This window comes from Astyanax mexicanus, chromosome 6, assembly GCF_023375975.1.
Source record: "Astyanax mexicanus isolate ESR-SI-001 chromosome 6, AstMex3_surface, whole genome shotgun sequence".
Taxonomy (NCBI): Eukaryota; Metazoa; Chordata; class Actinopteri; order Characiformes; family Acestrorhamphidae; genus Astyanax; species Astyanax mexicanus.
Window position 1 is genome coordinate 49,372,330 of NC_064413.1, and position 23,174 is coordinate 49,395,503.

General features: G+C 37.1%; 1 protein-coding gene across 1 annotated transcript; it reads right to left on the bottom strand.

Moving 5' to 3' along the window:
- Positions 1-5,881: 5,881 nt before the first annotated feature.
- Positions 5,882-21,540, bottom strand: cpb1 (carboxypeptidase B1 (tissue)). The gene is made up of 11 exons (XM_022673381.2): positions 21,434-21,540; positions 21,261-21,336; positions 19,888-20,012; positions 17,314-17,413; positions 15,973-16,074; positions 13,896-14,000; positions 12,526-12,636; positions 12,257-12,347; positions 8,815-9,017; positions 6,873-6,957; positions 5,882-6,146 (listed from the first exon to the last, which is right to left on the bottom strand). Exons 1-11 carry the CDS (start codon positions 21,496-21,498, stop codon positions 5,962-5,964), a joined length of 1,248 nt encoding a protein of 415 aa, XP_022529102.2. The 5' UTR covers positions 21,499-21,540; the 3' UTR covers positions 5,882-5,961.
- Positions 21,541-23,174: the final 1,634 nt, after the last annotated feature.

Below are 23,174 nucleotides of genomic sequence, written 5' to 3' on the forward strand. Positions count from 1 at the left end.
GACCACGTGACCAGCCCAGTGCTTCCTCACTCACACGCCCCCTCTGACTCTGAAAGGCTCAGCGGTGCTTCCTGTGTGAATCACATCTGAAGAGTCAGTTCCCTACACCCTACACCCTATATCTACACCCTGCACCCTACTCACTACATACTCCTAGTCTAAGGAGTAATGCCCTACATCCTACCTTCTAGTTTTCATGTCATGCACCCTACACCCTACTTACTACTCTAAATGCCCTACATCCTACCTTCTAGTTTTCATGTCATGCACCCTACACCCTACTTACTACTCTTAATGCCCTACATCCTACCTTCTAGTTTTCATGTCATGCACCCTACACCCTACTTACTACTCTTAATGCCCTAAATCCTACCTTCTATTTTTCATGCCATGCATCCTACTCACTATTCTAAATGCCCTACAACACACTTCCTAGTCTCAATGCCCTACATCCCACTTTCTAGTGTTTATGCCATGCACCCTACACCCTACTCACTACTATAAAAAAACCCTACAGCACACTCCCTAGTCTCATTGCCCTACATCCAACTTTCTAGTCTTCATGCCATGCACCTTTGACTTTATTTATTTTTTTTCTTTCTCTTATTACCCCTTACTCTACTCCCTAGTCTCAATGTCCTACATTATGTTCTTTGTGTCCCACACATGCCCTACACACTGCTTTTCTATTCTTCAAGCCATAAACCCTACAGCACACTCCCTAGTCTTAATGCTATACATAATACTTTCTATTCCTCATGCCATGCACCCTACTCTTAATGCCCTACATCCTACCTTGTAGTTTTCCTGTCATGCACCCTACACCCTACTCTCTACTCAAAAACGCCCTACATCCTACCTTCTAGTTTTCCTGCCGTGCACCCTACACCCTACTCACTACTCTAAATGCCCCACATCCTACCTTCTAATTTTCATGTCATGCACCCTTTACCCTACTCTAAATGCCCCACATCCTACCTTCTAGTTTTCATACCATGCACCCTACACCCTACTTACTACTCTAAATGCCCTACATCCTACCATCTAGTTTTCATGTCATGCACCCTACACCCTACTTACTACTCTTAATGCCCTAAATCCTACCTTCTAGTTTTCATGCCATGCACCCTACTCACTATTCTAAATGCCCTACAACACACTTCCTAGTCTCAATGCCCTACATCCCACTTTCTAGTTTTTATGCCATGCACCCTACACCCTACTCACTACTATAAAAAACCCTACAGCACACTCCCTAGTCTCATTGCCCTACATCCTACTTTCTAGTATTCATGCCATGCACCTTTGACTTTATATTTTTTTCTCTTATTACCCCTTACTCTACTCCCTAGTCTCAATGTCCTACATTATGTTCTTTGTGTCCCACACATGCCCTACACACTGCTTTTCTATTCTTCAAGCCATAAACCCTACAGCACACTCCCTAGTCTTAATGCTATACATAATACTTTCTATTCCTCATGCCATGCACCCTACTCTTAATGCCCTACATCCTACCTTCTAGTTTTCCTGTCATGCACCCTACACCCTACTCTCTACTCAAAAACGCCCTACATCCTACCTTCTAGTTTTCCTGCCGTGCACCCTACACCCTACTCACTACTCTAAATGCCCTTAATCCTACCTTCTAATTTTCATGTCATGCACCCTTTACTCTAAATGCCCCACATCCTACCTTCTAGTTTTCATGTCATGCACCCTTTACCCTACTCTAAATGCCCCACATCCTACCTTCTAATTTTCATGTCATGCACCCTTTACCCTACTCTAAATGCCCCACATCCTACCTTCTAGTTTTCATGCCATGCACCCTACACCCTACTCACTATTCTAAATGCCCTACAACACACAACCTAGTCTCAATGCCCTACATCCCACTTTCTAGTTTTCAAGCCATGCACCCTACACCCTACTCACTAATGCAAATTCCCTACAGCACACTCCTTAGTCTCAATGCTCTACATCCCATTTTCTAGTTTTCCTGTCATGCACCATACACCCTACTCACTAATCTAAATGGCATACAGTACACTCCCTAGTCTCAATGCCCTACATCCTACTTTTTTATTCTTCATGTCATCCCATGCACCCTGCACCCTACACCCTACTCACTATTCTAAATGCCCTATATCACACTTCTTACTCTCAATGCCATACTTCCTACTTTCTAGTTGTGATTCCATGCCCCCTACAGCCTACACACTACTTCAAATGCCCTACAGCACACACCCTAGTTCTAATGCTGTACATCCTACATTCTATTCTTCATGCCATGCCACTTCCTACTCATAATGCATTGCACACCTTACTCACTATTAATACTTTGATTTTTTTTTCTCTTATTACCCCTTACCCTACTCCTTAGTCTCAATGCCCTACATTATGTTCTACGTGTCCCACACATTCCCTACACCCTGCTTTTCTATTCTTCAAGCCATACCCCCTACAGCACACTCCCTAGTCTCAATGCTATACATCATACTTTCTATTCTTCATGCCATGCACCCTACTGTAATATGCCCTATAGCATACTCCATAGTCTCAATGCTATACATCATACTTTCTATTCTTCATGCCATGCACCCTACATTCTACCTTCTAGTTTCCATGCCATGCACACTACACCCTACTGTAATATACCCTACAGCATACTCCCTAGTATCAATGCCCTACATCCTACTTTCTATTTTTCTAATGCCATGCACCCTACTCATAATGCACTGCACACTTTACTCACTACTTTTAATACTTTGACTTCATTATTTTTTTTACTTATTACCCTTTACCCGATTCCCTAGTCTCAATGCCCTACATCTTATTATTTGTGTCCCGCAAATGCCCTACACCATGCTTTCTATTCTTTATGCCATGCACCCTACACCCTACATCCTACTCACTACTTTAAATGCCCTACATCATACTTTCTAGTCTTCATTCCATGCACTCTACACCCTAATCACTACTTTAAATGCCCTTCAGCACACTCCCTAGTCTCCATACCCTACACCCTACTTTCTATTTGTTATGCCATGCACCCTACTCCCTACTCACTACTTTAAATGCCGTATAGCATGCTTCCTAGTCTTCATTCCATGCACCATACAACCTATTCACTACTTTAAATGCCCTACAGCACACTGCCTAGTCTCCATACCCTACATCCTACTTTCTAGACTTTATGCCATGCACCCTACACTCTACTCTCTAATCATAAGTCATTGCAACCCTTTATTATTCATTACTCCTATACTTTGACCTAATTTATTTATTTTCTCCTATTAACCTTTACCCTACCCCTAGTCTCAATGCTCTACATCTTATTCTTTGTGTCCTGCACATGCCCTACACCCTACTCCTTACAACCTACTCAAACTCCCTTAGAAGTGCCCTAGGTAGACAGCACGGATCTAATGTTGGAAAAACAGTGTGCGTTTACTAGAAACACATATGTAATGCTTGACTCCACTGACTGTCTGTATAGCAGTATCATCTTTCTTACATAAGTTACATAAATTTCTTGATGTGGTTGTAATCTACCATCAACTCATCTAAGCTCTACTTCGGTGTTACCTGTCTCTGAGCTTGTGATCTATATGGTGAATAAATGCACTAGTCAGTGTCGCAGAATGGAAAATGTAAGTACCATTTAAAGGATGTTGTACATGTACTCCATCTAGTGGAGTGCTGTGTGCACCACAAGTGGAGCTCTGAAGGCCATTGACCCACATTATATAACAACAGCAGGCTGTTATTTTTTATTTTTTTGGTCTCTCTCTCTTTGTTCGTCAGTCTGATGCTTGTATAATGCTGAAAGCTGAATGGAAAATAGGGTTTAAGTTGCACCTATGAGTGAATTATGAGCATAAATATATCAATAAGCAAATAAACCAAAAAAAAAAAATGAAAGCAGACATATAACAGGCCACAAAGCACCTTTTTCAGAGCATGAGACAGCCATTTTTATATCTGGTGATCTTGAACAGTGCTATAAAAAGGAGACCCGACTGTCAGGCCTGCTATTTGTATGTGTATGTATACGTTATTAGTATTCATAGACATGCAGCAGTGTGTGCTGTGTGCGTGTTCACATGTTGACATGTGCGTGTGCATGCTCGGTATGGCCATCACGTAGGCCGCAGCTGGCCCACGGTGCTTTTTAACCAGAGCCCCCCCCTCCATCTTTCACTCCCCACACTCAAAACTGGGCCACAGCCATTGCACAAGTGAGGGGTGCCTACAGTACCCCACAATGAGCCATTAGCTGTCCCACTTCAGCCACATTCCAGCCCAAAGAGAGCTATTCACATAGAAATGCTGCCATTTCCTGCCTGTTCTTCTTCAGAGAGTGTGTAGAGCAGCTCACAGTCTGAATCCTGATGGAAATCCTTCACTCGAAGGGTCTTACAAGTTAAATAATTCAGTGGTGTGAGCTGCTGCACTCAGAGAGGCCAGTGAGGGCTATATTGAGGCCTATACTGAGGCCTATTTAGAGAAGAGGCCATGAGAAGACGCCTCTGTGTTTAGAGTAGGGTTTCTGTTTGGGTTCTCTCCCGTTACTGAACAGGAACTTTGAGACAGGGATTTAAGTCACATGAGCATTCACTCACTCAGCATTCCTGAGAATCAGACAAGCCTAGTCATAAATGATACTGAAAGCCACTGAAACTGTTAAAATAATGTTTTGGCATTACTTTATGCTTAAAGGATGGTCCAATATAGAGCCTCATAGATGCTCATCTAACATTCAATTATGTTCAGCTGAATAGCTAGTAAACACCCCTAAACCTAAATCTAACATTTACCTTACATGAAATTACATAAATTTAACCTTAACGTTAAGCCTAAAACTTAAATCTAAACCTAAGCTTTACCTTAAATTAAACCTAAAATCTAAATATAACCTTAACTTTAGGCCTAAAATCTAAATCTAAACGTAAGCTTTACCTTAAATCAACCCTAAAACCTAACCATAACCCTAAAATCGACCTTAAAACCTAAATCTAAACCTAAGCTTCACCTTAAAATCAACCCTAAAACCTAAACATAACCCTAAAATCAACCTTAAACCCTAAATCTAAACCTAAGCTTCACCCTAAAATCAACCCCAAATCCTAAACATAACCCTAAAACCTAAATCTAAATGTAAGCTTTACCTTAATTCAACCCTAAAACCTAAACCTAAACATAAGCTTTACATTAAATCAACCCTAAAACCTGTATCTAAACCTAACCTTAAACCTTAAATTAACTCCTTCAGCTAATTCTAACCTTAACCTTTACCTTAAATCAATCCTACAAGCTTATTTTAACCTTAATCATAACTGTAAAATCAACCGTAAAACCTAATTCTAGCCTTAACCATAACCATAAGATAAACCCTAAAACCTGTATCTAAACCTAAGCTTTAACTTAAAAAACCTCTAAAACTAAACATAGGTTTTACTTAAAATCAACCCTAAAGATTAAATCTAAACCTAACCTTAACCTTAAATCAACTCATTAAGCTAATTCTAACCTTTACCTTAAATCAACTCTAAAATCTAAATCAAACCTTAACCTTTACCTTAAATCAACCTAAATCTAAAGATAAGCCTTATCATAAATCAACCCTAAAACCTAGCCCTCACCCTTATCTTAAACTTTACTTTGAACCTCAACCCTAAAAGCTACACCTAACCTAATTTTATGGGCGCAACCCACAGGCTCTGCTGCTCATCCCACAAAATACATGTTTCTTACAATTGTAACATGCCAAGAAGCAGTGATACAACAAAGAAAAAATAATAACCATCTACCAAACACATTTTTTTCTCACTTTTTGTGCTATGTTTAACTAAAAGTAATGATGAGAGTGTAGCACTGCGTGTTTTATTGTGTTTATTGATTACATATACGATATAATCTTATAAGAGGGGTTTGATATGTAGCGATTTCTTCTTATTACAGGTTCTTCTGCACGTGGGCAGCGATGTACTTGACGGCCAGCATGGTCTCCTCACAGGTGGGCTTGATCTGGGACTCGGGCAGCAGGAAGCCGTAGCGGCCGGTGTCACGGAGCTCGAAGGTGTAGGAGTACTTAATGCCCAGGTCATAAGCCCAGTCATCAGAACCTCCAGCAGCAGGGTCTGCAGAAACACACACAGGGGTATGCATGGATATGCATGGTACAAGAACAACTTTCAAGTTTTTTTTTTATGTAAACAGTAATACTTTTTCTGTATTACTGTCCCTATTACTGCACATATAACCAATCAGCATGTTTGATAGATCATTTAATCATTTTATTAAACTGACTTTAGTCTGCTCCTCCTTTTTTAATTTATAACTCAGGGTTCCCACATGCTCAGGTAAATCATCTAAACCTGGAAATTTAGAAACAGTTTTTTCCATTTATATATATATATATATTTCAGCCTACAAGGCGCACTGGATTATAAGGTGCACTATCAATGAATTTATTTACAGTAATCTCAGACTTACATTATTGTGTCTAAGGGTGAGTTTTCAGTAAAGTTTCTCCAGCAATAAGGCTAGGTGCAGCAGCATTAGCATTAGCCGCTAACTGCAGCGCTAGCAGGACGTAACTTCCGCACTGACATGCTGGAAATGTTGAGATATTGAACATCTGTTAATCTGATTTTTTGGGTACTGTTTCTATATTTATTGAAGCTTGTATTGCTAAACTGTCTTGTCAACAGATAAAGTGTATACTGTTATAAACAGATTTAAATGTTTTTAACATTTTATCATTAATGAATGACTTTTTAATGCTGACTGCATTGCTGTTGTTTAACTATTCAGTTATTTCTTTTATGAAAGGTAAAACTTAATGTAATGTTTGAGCTACTTACAGATGGTGGTGGCCCCGGGGCCGCTGGTGTATTTGGTCCCGTACAGGCTGCGCAGAGCCGTGGAGGCTGCCTCTGCCACACTCAGCTGAAAAAAACGTAAAGAACATTAGGAACTGAAGTTCAGATCACTGACAAAATCACATAAAGCATATTAACTAACACCATGCTCCATTTACACCCCTAGATTCTGGACTGTTTTACTTTCTTACTTACAATTACACTTATATAGCGTCTTTCTGGCACTCAAGACACTAAAGGAATCTTACAATAACATTTGGTGAGAAGTGGCAGCCCTTTCTGCCCTTTCTCAAGTACCTTCATGCCCAAATGTTCCCTTTAGAGGGGCAAAAAAGAGACAATATTCCCTAATGGCTGTGCTTCTTTTTCCTGATAGGGTAACACTACTAGAATAACCAACGCGTTTCGGCGCTCAGGCCTTAATCCGGGTTAAAAAACAAAAGTTAATAACATTCCAGCTTTTAAAACACACATGATTACAAAACAACCAATGAGAACACTACAAATACTAAAGGTCACATGATCAGCCAATAAGAAGCTGGCAGCTCAATTCCACAGAGGAAGCATTTCCACCCAAAACTTCTTAAAAGTCCTTCTGAAATTCAAAAAGACTTTTGCTCAAGAACACACATACAGAGGAAAAAACAACCAAACTGAGATACAGACACACATTTCCCCAAATAACCTAAAGAAACTCTATTATCATAAAATCCTCATTCATACATCCAGGAAATAGACTTTTAAAACAAGAAATCCAAAAGGCTTCCCTCTTTTTTCTTTTTTTGCTCTGTATTACCTCCTCTTTGTGTATTTTGTATTTGTTTAATACCCAAAAAAACAAAAAATTGAATGGCCTTTTTTTTTAATGTTAGTTAAATCATTCCTTGCAATCGAGCTTCTATGTTCTGTAATTCTGTCTTGTAGTGGTCTAGACGTCTCTCCCACATATACTTTTCCACATATACATTAGATTATAAAGATAACATTTTTAGTTTTACATGTAATAAAGGCCTTGGTTATAATAAACGTGTTGGTTATTCTTGTGTTGCTAATAAATCAGAAATTCTCCAGTCAACAAGTGCTGCTGGTTTTTACCATTTTTGATCAGTGATTTTATTGCCAAGCACCTTGTTGTGCAGTGAAGTTGCACCAGCTCCATCTGCTTCTAGGGTAACACTACTACCAATATATTATGATGGTGGAACAGAAAACTTTATATTTAAACGCGCAAAAGGCATGTACTAATTATCCTAATTAATAATTGGTGTGTGTTCTTAATAATTTTATTTCTGATTTTTCTAAACTTTCTCCCCAATTCCGCTCAGCCAATTACTCACCCAATAGGACTCCCCCTATCACTAGTAATGCCCCAACACCAGGAGGGTGAAGACAAGCACATGCCTCCTCTGATACATCAGCTCACAGACGCTCTGTGCTGTGGACATCACCCTAGCAGTGATGTGGGGAGAGAGTGCCATCTACCCACCCGGAGGGAGCAGGGCCAATTTTGCTCCCTCTGAGCGCCAGCAGTTTATGGCAAAGCTGCATGAGTGGGGGTTCCAACCTGCGACCTCCCGCTCCTAGTGGCAGCGCTTTAGACCGCTGGACCAGAAAATAAAACAATCAGTGTGCCAGTCGTCATTTCCTTCGACTTTGGCGCGTTCATATCTTAACAGTGCAGCGCTTTGTGCGTCTCACCAGAGGATTCTGACCTGCATGTTCAAGCTGTGAAGATACACCAGCAGCTCATTTAAGGGAACAGCACTGTTATTTTATTCTTTTATTCTTAAGTTAAAAGTCGGGTTTGCTCTCTGCAGCGCGTCCGTGTGTATGTGTGCGTGTGTTTAGTAAGTGGGGGCGTATGTGCGCTAAGGGAGCTCAGTGTTAAGTGCTAAGATAGGATTGTGTGGATTGTGAATGGTACCAGCTCAGCGTGGTCTGCGGCCAGGCCGTATTTGTAGGAGTAGGGGAACAGGAGCAGCTGGGAGTAGGAGTGGATGGTGAGGTAGGCCTTGATGATGGACTTGTTGTTGCGGATGAAGTTAGCCACGTTCTTGACCTCAATCTCAGACTCAGGAGTGGATCCACAGTAGGTGTCGCTGCATGGGTTGCTGGAGGCTCCCAGAGCTGCGTGAGACAGAGAGAGGCATACACTTAAAAGATACACAGACAGACGGATTTCAGAACATTAATATGTTCTAAAATAAACAGTAAGTGTCTTTACATTTATCTAATAATCTGCTTTATACAGCTGCTTTCCTATCAAAGTACTGTAAAAATTAAATTAATTAAATAAAAGTTTTATTCTTGAGATGTGTGGGAAGATTTATATCTGCATCTTTCCTTTTTTTTTCTTTTTTTTATTAATTTCCTATTGCAGTTCAGACAATATTTAATTGTGTGTTTGAATGAATTCTTCAATTTGGAACATGTGTTTTAAATTAATATTATTTTTCATTGTGATATCAGTGTGATTATACATGTATGAGTGTTATACTGAATTGCTTTTTATTTATTGGATTTTCCATATTAAAAAAAAGTTATTACAGAAGTTATTTGCCTACCTGGAATGTTGTGTATGTTTTAGATAATTAATTGGTTTCAAATATATATCATATGCAACCAATAATAATAATAACAACACAAATCAATCAATCAAACAGGAATCAACTAAAGAAATAAGAAAATAAAATCAGAGACATATTTCTGCCCCCTGGTGGATTTTCCTTGTATTTCATGAACCAGAAAAAGGTTGAAGTTATGTGAATTAAGGAAAAAGTGGGTTTAATAGTTTTGTCCACTATGTATTTAAGTTTTTTTTAAGCTGCAGTGAGCAATAAATATAATAATATAAATTTAATGCAAATATATTAAAAACAATAGAAATAAAATAAAACCCATTTATTACTTTTTAAAGAAATAACAGCATAATAGATGAATAATAACAGGTTAATAACAACAGTAGGGTCAAATAAAACTAATAAAAAAAAATCTGAAATTTTAAATATTTTCATGGTTCAGGTTTTATAATCCTAGTAGATCTGGATAAAAACAGCATATAGGAGTTGCTATCATAGTGTATCTGCAGAGAGATGAATCTTAACCAAATAAAAGTGAATTAAACTGGATAAAGCTGAATAAAAATTCAATAAAAGTAAAAGGAATTTAATTTTTAATCTAAAATTGATTTTTGGTACTGGGTTATTTAACTATTTCAGATGTTTTATAGTTTTTTTTTTATTATTATTTTTTGTCTAACTAGATATGTCCAGGAAGACATGTTCCAATAACATTGTGATGTAAAGCATTATCACGTCATACGTTTTCAGACTGTTCCTGGAACAGTAACACGGGCTAAGCTTCCTGGAACCTTTTAAAAACATGGTTTAACCTTCCTATCCTGTTATCCTTATCCCACCCAGGTAGGAAGTGGCTGTATCTGTCCTTGTGTAGCGTAGTCTGCATTTGGGAAGTGATCATGTTTAAAAACTTTAAAAATTTATATTTTTAGTTTATTAAATTGTAAATGACTCTATACTAAGGTCCTTCCATCTGTCAGACTGAATAACGCACACTGCTGCTCTCAGTAAACTGTATTTTTACTATTTTCACCTTTTTATATTATACTATGTGTAATAAAACAGTTTTTTGTTGATCTATTGCTTTAATGATTGCAATTTTTTAATTATCCATGTGTACTATAATCTATTTACCAACAATATGTGCAATATCAACACTTATTTAATATTATTTGCTATTTATTTGCTATTTATTACTGTCAGCATATCTGAAATAATATTGGCCATTTCTTACTGTAAGATATACATACTGGGGAAGATTAATTCCTCTAATCTTTTGTAGATATTTTTTTTTTATTTTTAGTATTGGTACTTTCGTTTGTATTTTTTTGTATATACATATTTGTATTTTTAATTTATATATTGTTTTTATATGTCAGTCCTGATGCCATCAGTCTGCCTGCTTCACAACAAAGACTCAACAACAATTCCCAGCATGCACTCACACCGGACTTCTCTGACTCTGCTGAGCTGGGTTCCTGCTCCCCCAGCTTCTGATCATTTGCACCTGGTCTATCCTTTATATATACCCCTCTGTTTTCTCTGTCCCTCACCGAGTATTGAATCTAGTTAGCTATGTCTTCTACAACATGTTTCCCTTGTTTTTTGTGTTTGTTAGCAACCTGTTTTGTTTTTTAGGCTAAACCTGATAACTGTCAGACACTTGTTGGTTGCAGATCTAAAGAGGCAGTTTCCCAGACAGTGATTAAGCCTACTCATAGACTACAGAGCATTTTGAATGGAGATTAAAAAGATTCTCTATTAAAAAGAAAATGTACTCTATTACTACACTCTAAAAAAGAATAAATTGAGAAAACTCAAATTTCAAAGCAACTTACTGAACAAGATTTTTGAGTTTTGATGCCAAATAAAACTCAACTTTTAAAAAAAATATAAGTTGTGCCAACTAGAAATCTTTAGTTAAAAAACAAATCATACGTATACGTATTTCACTTTATGTTTTTAATTGGCCTAATTTACGTTCTATGAAATATGTTTTGTAAGTTTAGATTACCATCGTTTACAATCAACAAAAAAAATCTGTTTTGTCTACGACGCGTTTTGCATTATTCAAATTCATGTAGATGGCCAAACACTATTTATTTAGTTAATTTAAGATAGCAACTGGGAACTAAAGTAAAGAGTCTAAATGGGCTTATGGAGAGTAGTTGGCTTGGCTTTAACTGGAGTTTAACTAAAATTTGTAAATTTAGCCAACACAGATTATTTAGTTAGACCTACTTTTAACAAGAGACTATTTATTAGTTTCTAATGCAATTAGTTTGCTATAATTTAAAATACTTATACTTTAAAATAAGAATACCTTTATAACGGGTTTATAAATTGGTCACACTTAGTTTAATAATGATTACTAAATAGGTTGTAAATGCCTTATAAATCATTAATAATCAGTTATTACACATACATAGAAAGGGCAACAATATAGATGGCTGTGGGTTCAATATTTGGCAAACAACAGGTCATTGTTGCCTTTTCTACGTATGTGTTATAACTGATTATTAATTATTTTTAAGCATTTACAACCTAATTAGTAACCATTTATAAACTAATTGTAAACATTTTATAAACCCTTTATAAAGGTAGTCTTATTTTAAAGTGGTACCATTTAAGGTGTAATTCAATATTTTTTGTTCAGCTGACTTAAAAAACACATTAAGGAGAACGATTTAAAATTTAAAAAAATTAGTTTTTTTTTTACAGTGCACTGTATAACTGATCTAGTCCCACATCATGGCTGTGATTATACTATAGAGCTGTAATACTCACTGCACCAGCCAGCATCAAAGTTCCTGTTGGGGTCAGCACCAATACAGCTGCTGCCGCTCCTCTTAGAGCGGGTCTTCCTCCACATCCTGTCCTGTAGACCCAAATCACAGCACTGACTTTAGATCACGATGTATTTCATGAACAGAACAAACGCTTATATAAACATCCTGAAAGGAACTGTGTGCTGTGGTTGTTTTTAAGAACACATATCACACAGTCTGAACACAATATTAAGCTTAATGAAGATGAACGGTCGCTGGGAGACGTACGCTAGACCAGGTGTGCTCATAACCGTCCATGTTGAAGACGGGCAGAACAAAGACATCCATCTGGTTCAGCAGGCTGGTCATCTGGGCATCAGATCCGTAGGTGGACACAGCCTGACCATAGAGGAAAGCAGCACAGCAGAGTGAACAACCAACTAGAACAGGATTTAGACCTTAAACTCTCTCAATAATAATATTAAAAACATAAATAAAGCCAAAGAGAGGATGTGTATGTTTTTATTTCTTTTAAACTGTCCATTGTTTTATCAAAAAATATATATACATATATTTTTTAAGCATAATATATGGACTTAATATACTGTATGAAGCAGACCTTGATATTAATGTTTACTTAATAATAATTACTTTTAAAAACGATCAGCTACATTAGCTATACTGTAAACCCCAACCTATTTGTCTTAACTCGAATAAATTAAGCCTGTTTTACGTAAAAATTGTATATTTTCAAATGTTACCCAACTTTTTTAAGTTTAGAAAACATTAGTCTGGTGCCATTTTCAGCTTCTTTTCCATTGGCTTCTGGCACAATCGATTTACATACTGAGTGTGTTCCCCCATTTTGTAACACTCACAATCAGTATATAGTGATTCCCCCCTTTAAGGTTTGGTTAGGTAAACTTGTAGATCATATATTATAATTATAATGGCCTCTGTGTTGTAGGCTGTAAGAACAAGCACCATTTAATTAGTAGTAAGTAGTTTTGAATCGAGTACTTTTACACTTTTACTTAAATTATTTCTGTTTTATGTTGGGATTCTTATTTTAATATGTTATTTAAGTGATTTCTTTTACCTAATTTTTGGTTGTATGTATGTGTAGTTATTAGACATTTTGTGTACAGCACTTTGGGCAGTGGAAGCTGTGTAAAGAGTGCTTTATATAAAGCTTACTTACTTACTTACTTACTTACTTACTTAAAGAGTAGAAAGCCTGAGTTGATACTTTAACTACTACAGAAGTATTTTTAACCCTAGTATCTACATTTTAACCTACAGAGTTATGAATAGCATAAACTAGTATAAACTAGCATTAGTAGGTGAGACAAAGTGCTATAGCATGCTTGCATGTTTTAAAGAACCCATACTATAGTATACTATACTATAGTATTCTATACTATACTATACTATACTATACTATACTATACTATACTATACTATACTTCTGTTTTTTTTTAAACACAAGCGAAATTGAATTCTTATCATACTGAGGCTCTAAACCATGACATGCTGATATTTGTTTCTGAGATGAAGTGAGTGGATTAAAGATGGATGAATGGATGGATGGATGGATAGATAGATAGATGGATGGATGGATGGATGGATGGATGGATGGATGGATGGATGGATGTTACCTCCTTGACAAACCACTGGCAGAAAGCAGGGGAGATCCACTCTCTGGCATGGATACCACAGTCAATGAAGATGGCAGGTTTGGTGGAACCATTGCTCTTTCCAATCTGTGAGGAGATTGAGAGTAAGATTCAATAAACAGAGCCCATAATTTCCAGCTGGATCTTACAGACTACATTGTTGTGATTTGACTTGTTGTATTACTGTAGGATCATTGTCATTTATTAGTGCACAGGTAAGCTGACAATAACTAAACAGGATCAAATTAAACTAAATAGAAATTAAATGTAATATATAAATAATAACAATAACATATAGTACATTAATTAAATTAGAGTTAATTGCATAAATATGGTTATGTTCCTGTTTTCTGCCTCCTGGTGGATTGCTCTTGCATTACAGGCACCAGAAAATATTTAAGAAAACTTGACAATATAAATCTGCCAAATGCATAAATGACCCATCATGGTGTATCTATATAGTACCAGTCAAAAGTTTGACTCATTTAATGCTTTAGCCCACTCTTGGCATTATTCTTTCAGTTGTCTTCATGAGATGGTTCTCTAACTGCAGAGGTGGAAAGTAATGAATTACATTTACTCAAGTTACTGTAATTGAGTAGATTTTATGAGTAATTTGTAATTTTTAAAGTAGTTTTTAAAATAGGTAATTTTACTTTTACTCAAGTACATTTAGACACAAGTAATTTACTTTGCTACATTGGAAAACTCCCAATTACTGAGTAAAAAAATGCTGGGGAAAAAAAACAATTGCCTGAATTAAAAAGAAATTGGCACGGATGCTCTCGCATGGAATAACGAGGCAATAACGTCCTCATGCAATACAAAATGCTTCCCCGCCAGACAGAGCTGCTTTCAAAACTTCCACATCAAACCTGAGAAAGCATGTGATGTAAGTACTTTTATCATTAAACACTCTGGTTAAATGTTAAAAAAACATGTAAATAGCAGTTAAAGCATAGCAATGGCAAGTTAAAAAATAATGATGACCTGTAAAACTAATAAATTACAGTTTATAGTCAGCCATATTACCATAACTTTTTAATAGTAAAGAAAAAAATGGATCATAGAAACCTATACCACTTGATTTATTGGGTGGTCTGAACAAATACTGCCTGAAAGGTCCAAATTATGGAATAATAGTTCATTAAAAACAATTTAATTTATGATTTGTTGTACTTTTTTACATCAAATAATGAAAAGTAACTATGTAACTTTTACTCAAAGTACATTTTAAATTGAGTACTTTTTACTTTTACTCGAGTAGATTTTTAGATGGACACTTTTACTTTAGTAGTTTTATTTTAGAGAATTTTAGCAAAGTAAAGGTACTTTTACTTAATTACAATTTTTCAGTACTTTTTCCACCTCTGTCTAACTGTCTTAAAGGAGTTCTAGAGGTGCTGAGCTCTTGTTACCTGCTTTCCTTCATTCTGCCTGTGCTCCAACTCGACCCAAACCACTTGGGCTGGATTTTTATATCAGGTGTTTGTGTAAGACTCCCATTTTTCTCCCAATTTATCTGACCAATTGTCCCACCCATTCCGATACATGTGAAGTCAGCCACAACCTCTTTTATAACTGAGTAGCCAAGTAGCCAGCGTGTTTGGAGGAAAGCTCAGCGACTCGGTTCCATCTCGGTGCCATCTACCAACCAAGAGAGAGAAAAGCCAATTGTACTCTCTCAGGGCTCTGGCAGCTGATGGTAAGCTGAATGACTGGGATTCGAACCAGCTATCTTCCGATCATAGTGGCAGCACCCCCCCCCCCACCCCTTATGTCTTTAATATTAATCTACAATGTAGTAAATAATACAAATACAAAACATTTTTTCATGAGAATGTGTGTCAAAACATTTAATTGGTACTGTACATTTTAATATAAGTTGACAAAACAATAACTCATATACCTAAATATCAAGTGTACCTGAATGAAACTGAATAGATTTTAATGAATTCTAAAATATAATTGAATAACACAGAATCTCTCACTAATTCAGTAGAAATTAAACCACACCGAATCGTTAAATGTGGAGGGAGTGAAATCAGTGTAGGCTGACCTTCAGCAAATGCATGGGCCGTCCCTCGTAGCTGTTTCCAATAGTGGTTCTGGAGATCAGGGTGGGGTTGGCTGAGGTGATGGATGTGATCCAGCCCTGGATCTGCAATTCACACCAAGCACTTCATCACATACCAGCTGAGAGAGAGTGTTATAATAACATTAAGCAATGTTTCAGGAAAGGTTAGTCTGTAACATTACCGAAATAAAGTTCCAGGAATGTTCTGAAAACATGTGATATAATAATGGTTTGCATCCCAACGTTATTAGAACATTCCTTACAAAATGTTCCTAGCTAGATGAGTACTGACATTATGGAAATGTTAAAAGTAACATTCCCAAAACTAATAATTAAGCAAAAAGTGTTAGCTGAGTTAGAACACAAAAACAGAATACAAACACATTCAATTAAAGTGACCAGATTTTTCAGCTCTTTACTGTATATTACCGTATTTTTTGTACTATAAGATGCACATAAAATCCAATAATTTTTCCAAAAAAATTACAGTGCATCTTATAATCTGGTGCGCCTTATGTATGAATTCTACCAGTCAGGTATTAATTAAGGAGCAGTAAAGCCACTCTGCTGAAGTACAGCGTTATACAGGAGTTTCAGTGAAGTTTCTCCAGCACTAAGGCTTGGATGCAGCAGTATTAGCATTAGCCTGTAGCCGCAGTTCTAGCCTCTAGCCTCTTTTGCAACTTAGAGTATTATCAGACTGTAGTCTGCGTTTTTACCATGTTAAAACAAGCTATATGGGATGAACCGCTAGCGCTGCTGACAGATGCTGGCTAAGCGCTTGCTAACCATGGCTAGCACTCACCCTTGGACAAAATACTGGATTTATAATAAACAGAAGCTTCTTACTCACTCAAATAAACATTTTTCTGGAGAGAAATCTGTGTAGATTCACATCAAGCACTTGTTTGACTTTAAAAGAAAAGTGTTTTTTATTAAGGATTAAGAAATCGATGAGACTTGCTGAACTAGAAAGGAAATGTGGCGACAAGCTTGTTCATTTCAAGTACGCATCCTTACTAATGACGCTCAATGCTTAATTAATAGTGCACCTTATAGTCCGAAAAGTACGGTAATAAACACAGCTGAGGACTTCATTACATTTACATTCACAGCATTTAGTGAATGCTCTTAATCAGAGGTTTTTACATATAAACATTTCAGTCATGTTACATAAGTAGGCCTATGTAACACTAGCCACTGCCTTATGTAGGGTTGTGTTGTTAAGTCACTACACTTCCACTAGTTACATACAGTAGCTGAACCTGTAGCATCATAATCTGACTGAAACTAATGGTTAGAGTGAATATTGGATAGCCGTACTGTTGACCAGCTGTTGTACTTGGTGTAGTCATGGGACTTGGTCTGAATCCTGCTGTCCATCTGACCATTCAGAGCATCCTGCAGGTCATGAATCAGCACTCTGTAGAGAAAAGAGACAGAAGTCTAAAATGTGCTTAAAGAAGATCAGAGAGAAGATTTACTGTGCTAAATTGACAGTCATCAGAACACTTAAGCACTAAAGGCCCTTACACCCTGCGCAAGGTGGGTCATGATGCTCATTGCTATCTCACAACCAGCCAATAGTCTATTTTCTATTTTGCCTTCTACCTGTATAATTTAAATAGCAACAGTGCTTCTGAATACATCTATGCCAGGGGTGTCAAACTCATTTTGGCCGAGGGCCACATTGGCATATTGGCTGTCCTCCGAGGGCCAGATGTAACTTATAAATGTAATAAAATGTAACCAAATGTAATATATGTAAATGAATGTAATTACTCCTTAATGTTAAATAACTCTCAATATATTATTTATTCAATCAAATATTACAGTTGCATGGAAAAAATGTTTGCTTGTTGCTCTATTAACATAAATCCTTTTAATTTGTCATGTCATGAAATCCAAAAACTCCATCAATCAAGAACCAAACTATTCAAGTGAATAGAAATGACATCAAGTTATATTAACTTTGAAATTATTAACTGAAATAAGGCTTAATAAATATAAAATCAAATTGTGAGCTGTTAAGAACATAGCATTTCCTCAGATTTAGCAGTTCCTCATCCAACCACTAGTGGGAGCTGCAGCAGCAGCACCACAAGTCCGCAGTCTTTACTGAGTCAGAGCTACAGCCCAGCCACGGGCTACAGGGCTCAGCTCAGCCAGTCTGGAGCGTTTTTAAAATTTTTAAGTTCTTCTGTGTATGAAATAAAGATTTTTGTAACCGAATAATACAGCTCTCTACAGTTCATCTTTCAGCCCAATCACCTAACAGCAGCCGTTTAGAGCATGAGTCACTGCTGGGATTACATTATAAACAGGTCAGTTAGCACGCTGCTAACCTCAGGATGTTTATAACTACGGAGTTTAGTGGACACACCACGGCTGCAAGGTTAGACTGTTGAAGGCTACTGAAGACTATTAAAGGCTATTGGAGGTTATTGAAAGGGTTATTGAGGGCAGAAATCAGTAAAGGCTGGTTAGATAAGTGATTCACGTCCTCGTACTTTGCTGCGGTGAAACTGCGACTAGCGCTGTCCCAGTGATGTTTATTAACGTCATTAAAACAGATTTTGTCAGGTATTGTCTTATAAATATTTACACAGAACTTATATCTCTCCTAAAAAGCGTTTATTTTGGTCAGTAACACTCTTCGTAACACAAAAGGCATACCGGTCTTTCGCCTTGAAGCACAGCCGTCCGTCTGCATCAACTTCTCTTTTTCTGGACATTATGGGATAAACATTTATATGTCTCAATTCCACCCGCGAAGTTACACCTTCCCTCCGGCAGGGTTTCCACATCAATGACTACACTGCCGTGTAGTGGCAGTAAGCCGTAACTTTGCGGGTAATACAATCGACAAGCATTGTGGGAAATGTATTTTTTGGTCAAAGAACGCTTCTGACTTATTTATTATAGACACTAAGATCTTACAAGCTCTCGCGGGCCACATAAAAAGACGTGGCGGGCCACATTTGGCCCGCGGGCCTTGTGTTTGACACATGTGATCTATGCCAATAGGCATCGTGGTCCAGTTCAGGCAATGGAAAACAAAGGTGCACCACTGATGGAATACAACCTGGACACAAGGCAACAGTCAGACGTTCATTGCAAACTTGGTGAAAAACAAATGCATCACTGGATTAAAATCATTATTGTGACATTGTAGAAGCTTATTAAAACAATGCATTAGTGAATGCGTGCCACAATTAAAGTAAAAGACTCTCCAACCAAATATTAGAGTATGTGACCATTTTTTGGTGGCAACTTATTTTTGTCAGGCAGTGTATAATATTAACACAAATGTATATTTTATAAAATAAATGTCCTGTACACATCTTATACTATACACTAATGTTATCTGTTTTAATGTTTTAGCCGTATCAACAAAAGAAATGCCAGTATTTTACACACACATTTGTGTTGGACAATATTGTGGTGAGTATGACCACTAAAACCATTGATAGTTCCAAAAAGAAGCATAAAACTACGGAAAACATAAACTTTACATATTAATTATATATTAATTATATACTTTATTATACTATTTTTTAAAATTTTTTTCATAGGGCATTAAATATTAAAAATGAAAAAAAAAAAAAAGATTAAAAGAGCAGGACATTTAACATCCATCATATCATCCTAATTACTACATGCGCCTCATTAAAAGTTAATTAGCCCGTCCTCATTTTGAGGTTGAGCCAAACAGCTGTGGAATGAGGCTTATTTTGGTAGCAGGCCAATATTCCCGTAGCAATTTCACATCCTGAAATTTGTAGAATAGTAGTAATAAAAGAGTTTATGAATAGATGTGCTGTTCTGGACTGGTACTGGTCAGTACTGGTTTATGAGTAGATGTGCTGTTCTGGACTGTACTGGTACTGGACTTACTCGTAGTCCATGCCGCTCTGATCCAGCTTGACGAAGACCATGTCCAGGAAAGCAGCAGGAACATGGATATCAACATCAATATCAATAGTGACCTGCTGCTCACTCTCAGGACTCCAGAAATCCACCTGCAGGGGGCGACACACACACACACACACACACACACACAAACTGCTGTAGAGATTTTGACACAACTCTGGATAGATAGATACACTAAAATACCAACTTTAAAGAAAAAAGAAAAATACAGCTTGTAAAAAATGAAGACTTGTTAAAATACACATTTTTAGAGAGTTTCTTACTAATGTATCTGAATGCAAGATATGCACAAAAAAGTGAAACATCTAATTCTGCAGCCTTATTCATTTTGTGCAGTAGTTGTCATGATCCTCCCTGGTTTCTTTACAAATTGCTCCTAAATTCACTTTGCATGCATATGAAAGTTTAAATGGGTTTTTGAAGGCTATTTTTCAAAAATACATTTGTTTGGTTTGTATAAAAAAAATTATGTGGGTGCCTGGGCGGGCTGAGCCCAGTTGGGAACCCCTGATGTAAAGAACATGACACTATCATAGATTGTTATGTAGTGGTAGAACCTCTTATTCCAATACAAAAACTTGCGGCTTTTAGGCATATCTGCCAAATAACCTATGCTTGAGTTAACATTTACGTTAAATAAAGGTTCTTTAAATGTTAGAGAGGTTTATTCAGACTCACGGGCCTTTTGAAGGCTCTACAATGAACATCTACAGAAAGTGTCCAAAGTATTGGTGGAATAATCATTGTAGGTTTTTCTACTTATGAATTATTTATCATTGTATGTATTTGTGTAATATCATTATAACACTAGAAGATACAACATCCCATAACCTCTTCTTAGCTATGAGTTGATGCAGGCTGTACTCCACAGTAGGGGTGTGCCATATCATATCATTCGCGATAATATCGCCAACATTTTTGAATATCGTGAATGATATTATACCCTAAAAATACCGTGCCATATCACCCAGCCCTAATTATCACATCAGGGTACTACTTTTTTAAATTGTTTTTACTTGTTTTTAGCAAATAGAGACAGATTATATCTATCAGTATCATTTAATTTACTTTAATCCTGGATATATGGAGATATTTGGAGTGCATTATACATATCATGACATTCTGGATCATTGACTTCTATTACAAATCTATTAAAATTCTTTAGTTTTTTTAACAAAAAAAAATCATTAATTTATATCCCCAAGAGTATCATTATCGTGAAAATACCATGAAATATCGTGATAGCCATTATTTTAGGGCCATATCGCCCACCCCTACTCCTAAATGAAAAAAGACCTCCTTCACACAGATCTCACCACACACAACAACAGTAGTACCTTAATGCTGCTGGCCAGGTCCTGGATGAACAGCACATGTGCATTGAGCACAGGTTTCAGACGGATGACCTTATCCCTGGAAGAGAATGGTGAGAGATGTGCTTTAGCGCCTCTATTGTAAACCAGTATCACCTCTGAGTCTTTAATAAAGAACAGTAAAATCAGTGCATTACCCCTCATAACGGGTCAGCTCACACAGAGCCAATGCCACCAATCCCAAGAGCAGAAGGACCTTCATGATGCTGCTGTGACTGGCTGTTTTTTCTCCACTACCTTTATAACCCCTGGCCTTCAGGTGCTGTCCAATCCCAGAGGGTCTTTCCCGCCACGCTCACGTGTGGTAGCGCCAGCTCGAGATTGTGGCATCGGGTCATTTTAGGTGTGGAATTCAATGATTAACAATGGAAAAAGCTATGGATATTCCACAGAGAGAGGGCCTTGGTCCAAGGCCACACTGTATGTATAGATATATTAATATATATATATATATATATATATATATATATATATCTGATCCTGTAGACTTTCACTGAAAGTTAAGAAGGTTTTCTTGGCTTTCTTTCTTCTGCAGAGAAGTATTGCCAATAGATTAGGACTCTCTGGGGCGGATAAACATAAATACTGGTCATGGACAAAAAAGAGCAATGCTCTAATTGAAAAGTAATAGAAACCCTTATACAGACTGTAGAGACAGTTACTCCAACAAAAGCAGGATAAACTCTGTGTAATAGCCTTTATCTCAGAAGAAACAATGAACAAGCAGGTGTCCCAACACTTCTGTCCATATATTGCAGGAATGTCATACTCATTTTTACAGAGGGCCACAACGGAATAATGGCTGTCCTCAAAGGGCCAGATGTAACTTATAAATGTAACAAAATGTAATATAAAATGAACGTAACTACTCCTTAAATAACTCTGAATGTATTACTTATTTAATTAAAACATTAAAGTTGCATGGAATTTCTTTTTTGCTTGTTGCTATATAACATATAGCTGTTATATATGCTGTTATAACATAAATCTTTTTAATTTGTCATGTTATAACATCCACAAACTCCATTAATCAAAGATCAAACTAGCATGATTCATGGTATATAATTCTATTTGTTTACATAGATATTTGATTAAAAGTTTCTATATAAATATATCATATTATATAGCATGGACAACTGCAGCCTGTATATTTCCTTTTTTTCTTTTTAAAATGAATGGGTATGGCTTACGTTCAGGTGTGGTCAATAGCTTGGAAATTACGTAACTCACTTATCTACTAACAATTACACTTATAAAGCACCTTTTTGCCTTTCTAGACACCCAAGAATGCTTACAATTACATTCTACACTCAATCAATTACATTCAGCACTCAACCAACCATCACACAGCAAAGCATCAGCCTATTTTGCACAGCATACTCTCAACCGGAAACAACCGTCCACCGGGAGGACTGTATCAGACATTAAGGAGCTGACCCAGGACAGACCTGGACTGTTCTCCCTCCTGTCGAACTGTTCTCCCTCCTGCCTTCGGGAAGAAGGTACCGCAGCATCCGGTCCAGCACGACCAGATTCTGCAACAGCTTCTACCCCCAAGCCATCAGACTCCTTAACTGCAGAGACTGAACTGATGGTTTTTCTGTACATGCACACACACTCTTACCCCACTTACCCCAGAAAATGGAAAGCACTAAAACCCTACTACCTCACTGGACTCTATTGCACACTGTGTGTTACAACCCAAGTTGGCTCGTTGTTAAAAATGGTTGCAACAAAGGGAACAGAAGGGAAGTGAGGAGACCAGACCAGAATTAGATGTTTCACAATCAGTGATTTATTTTAAAACTGCCAAACATCAACTTTAAACAATACCAAGGCCTAAGAGTCTTAAGGCCTAAGAGGAGCCAACGGTGACGG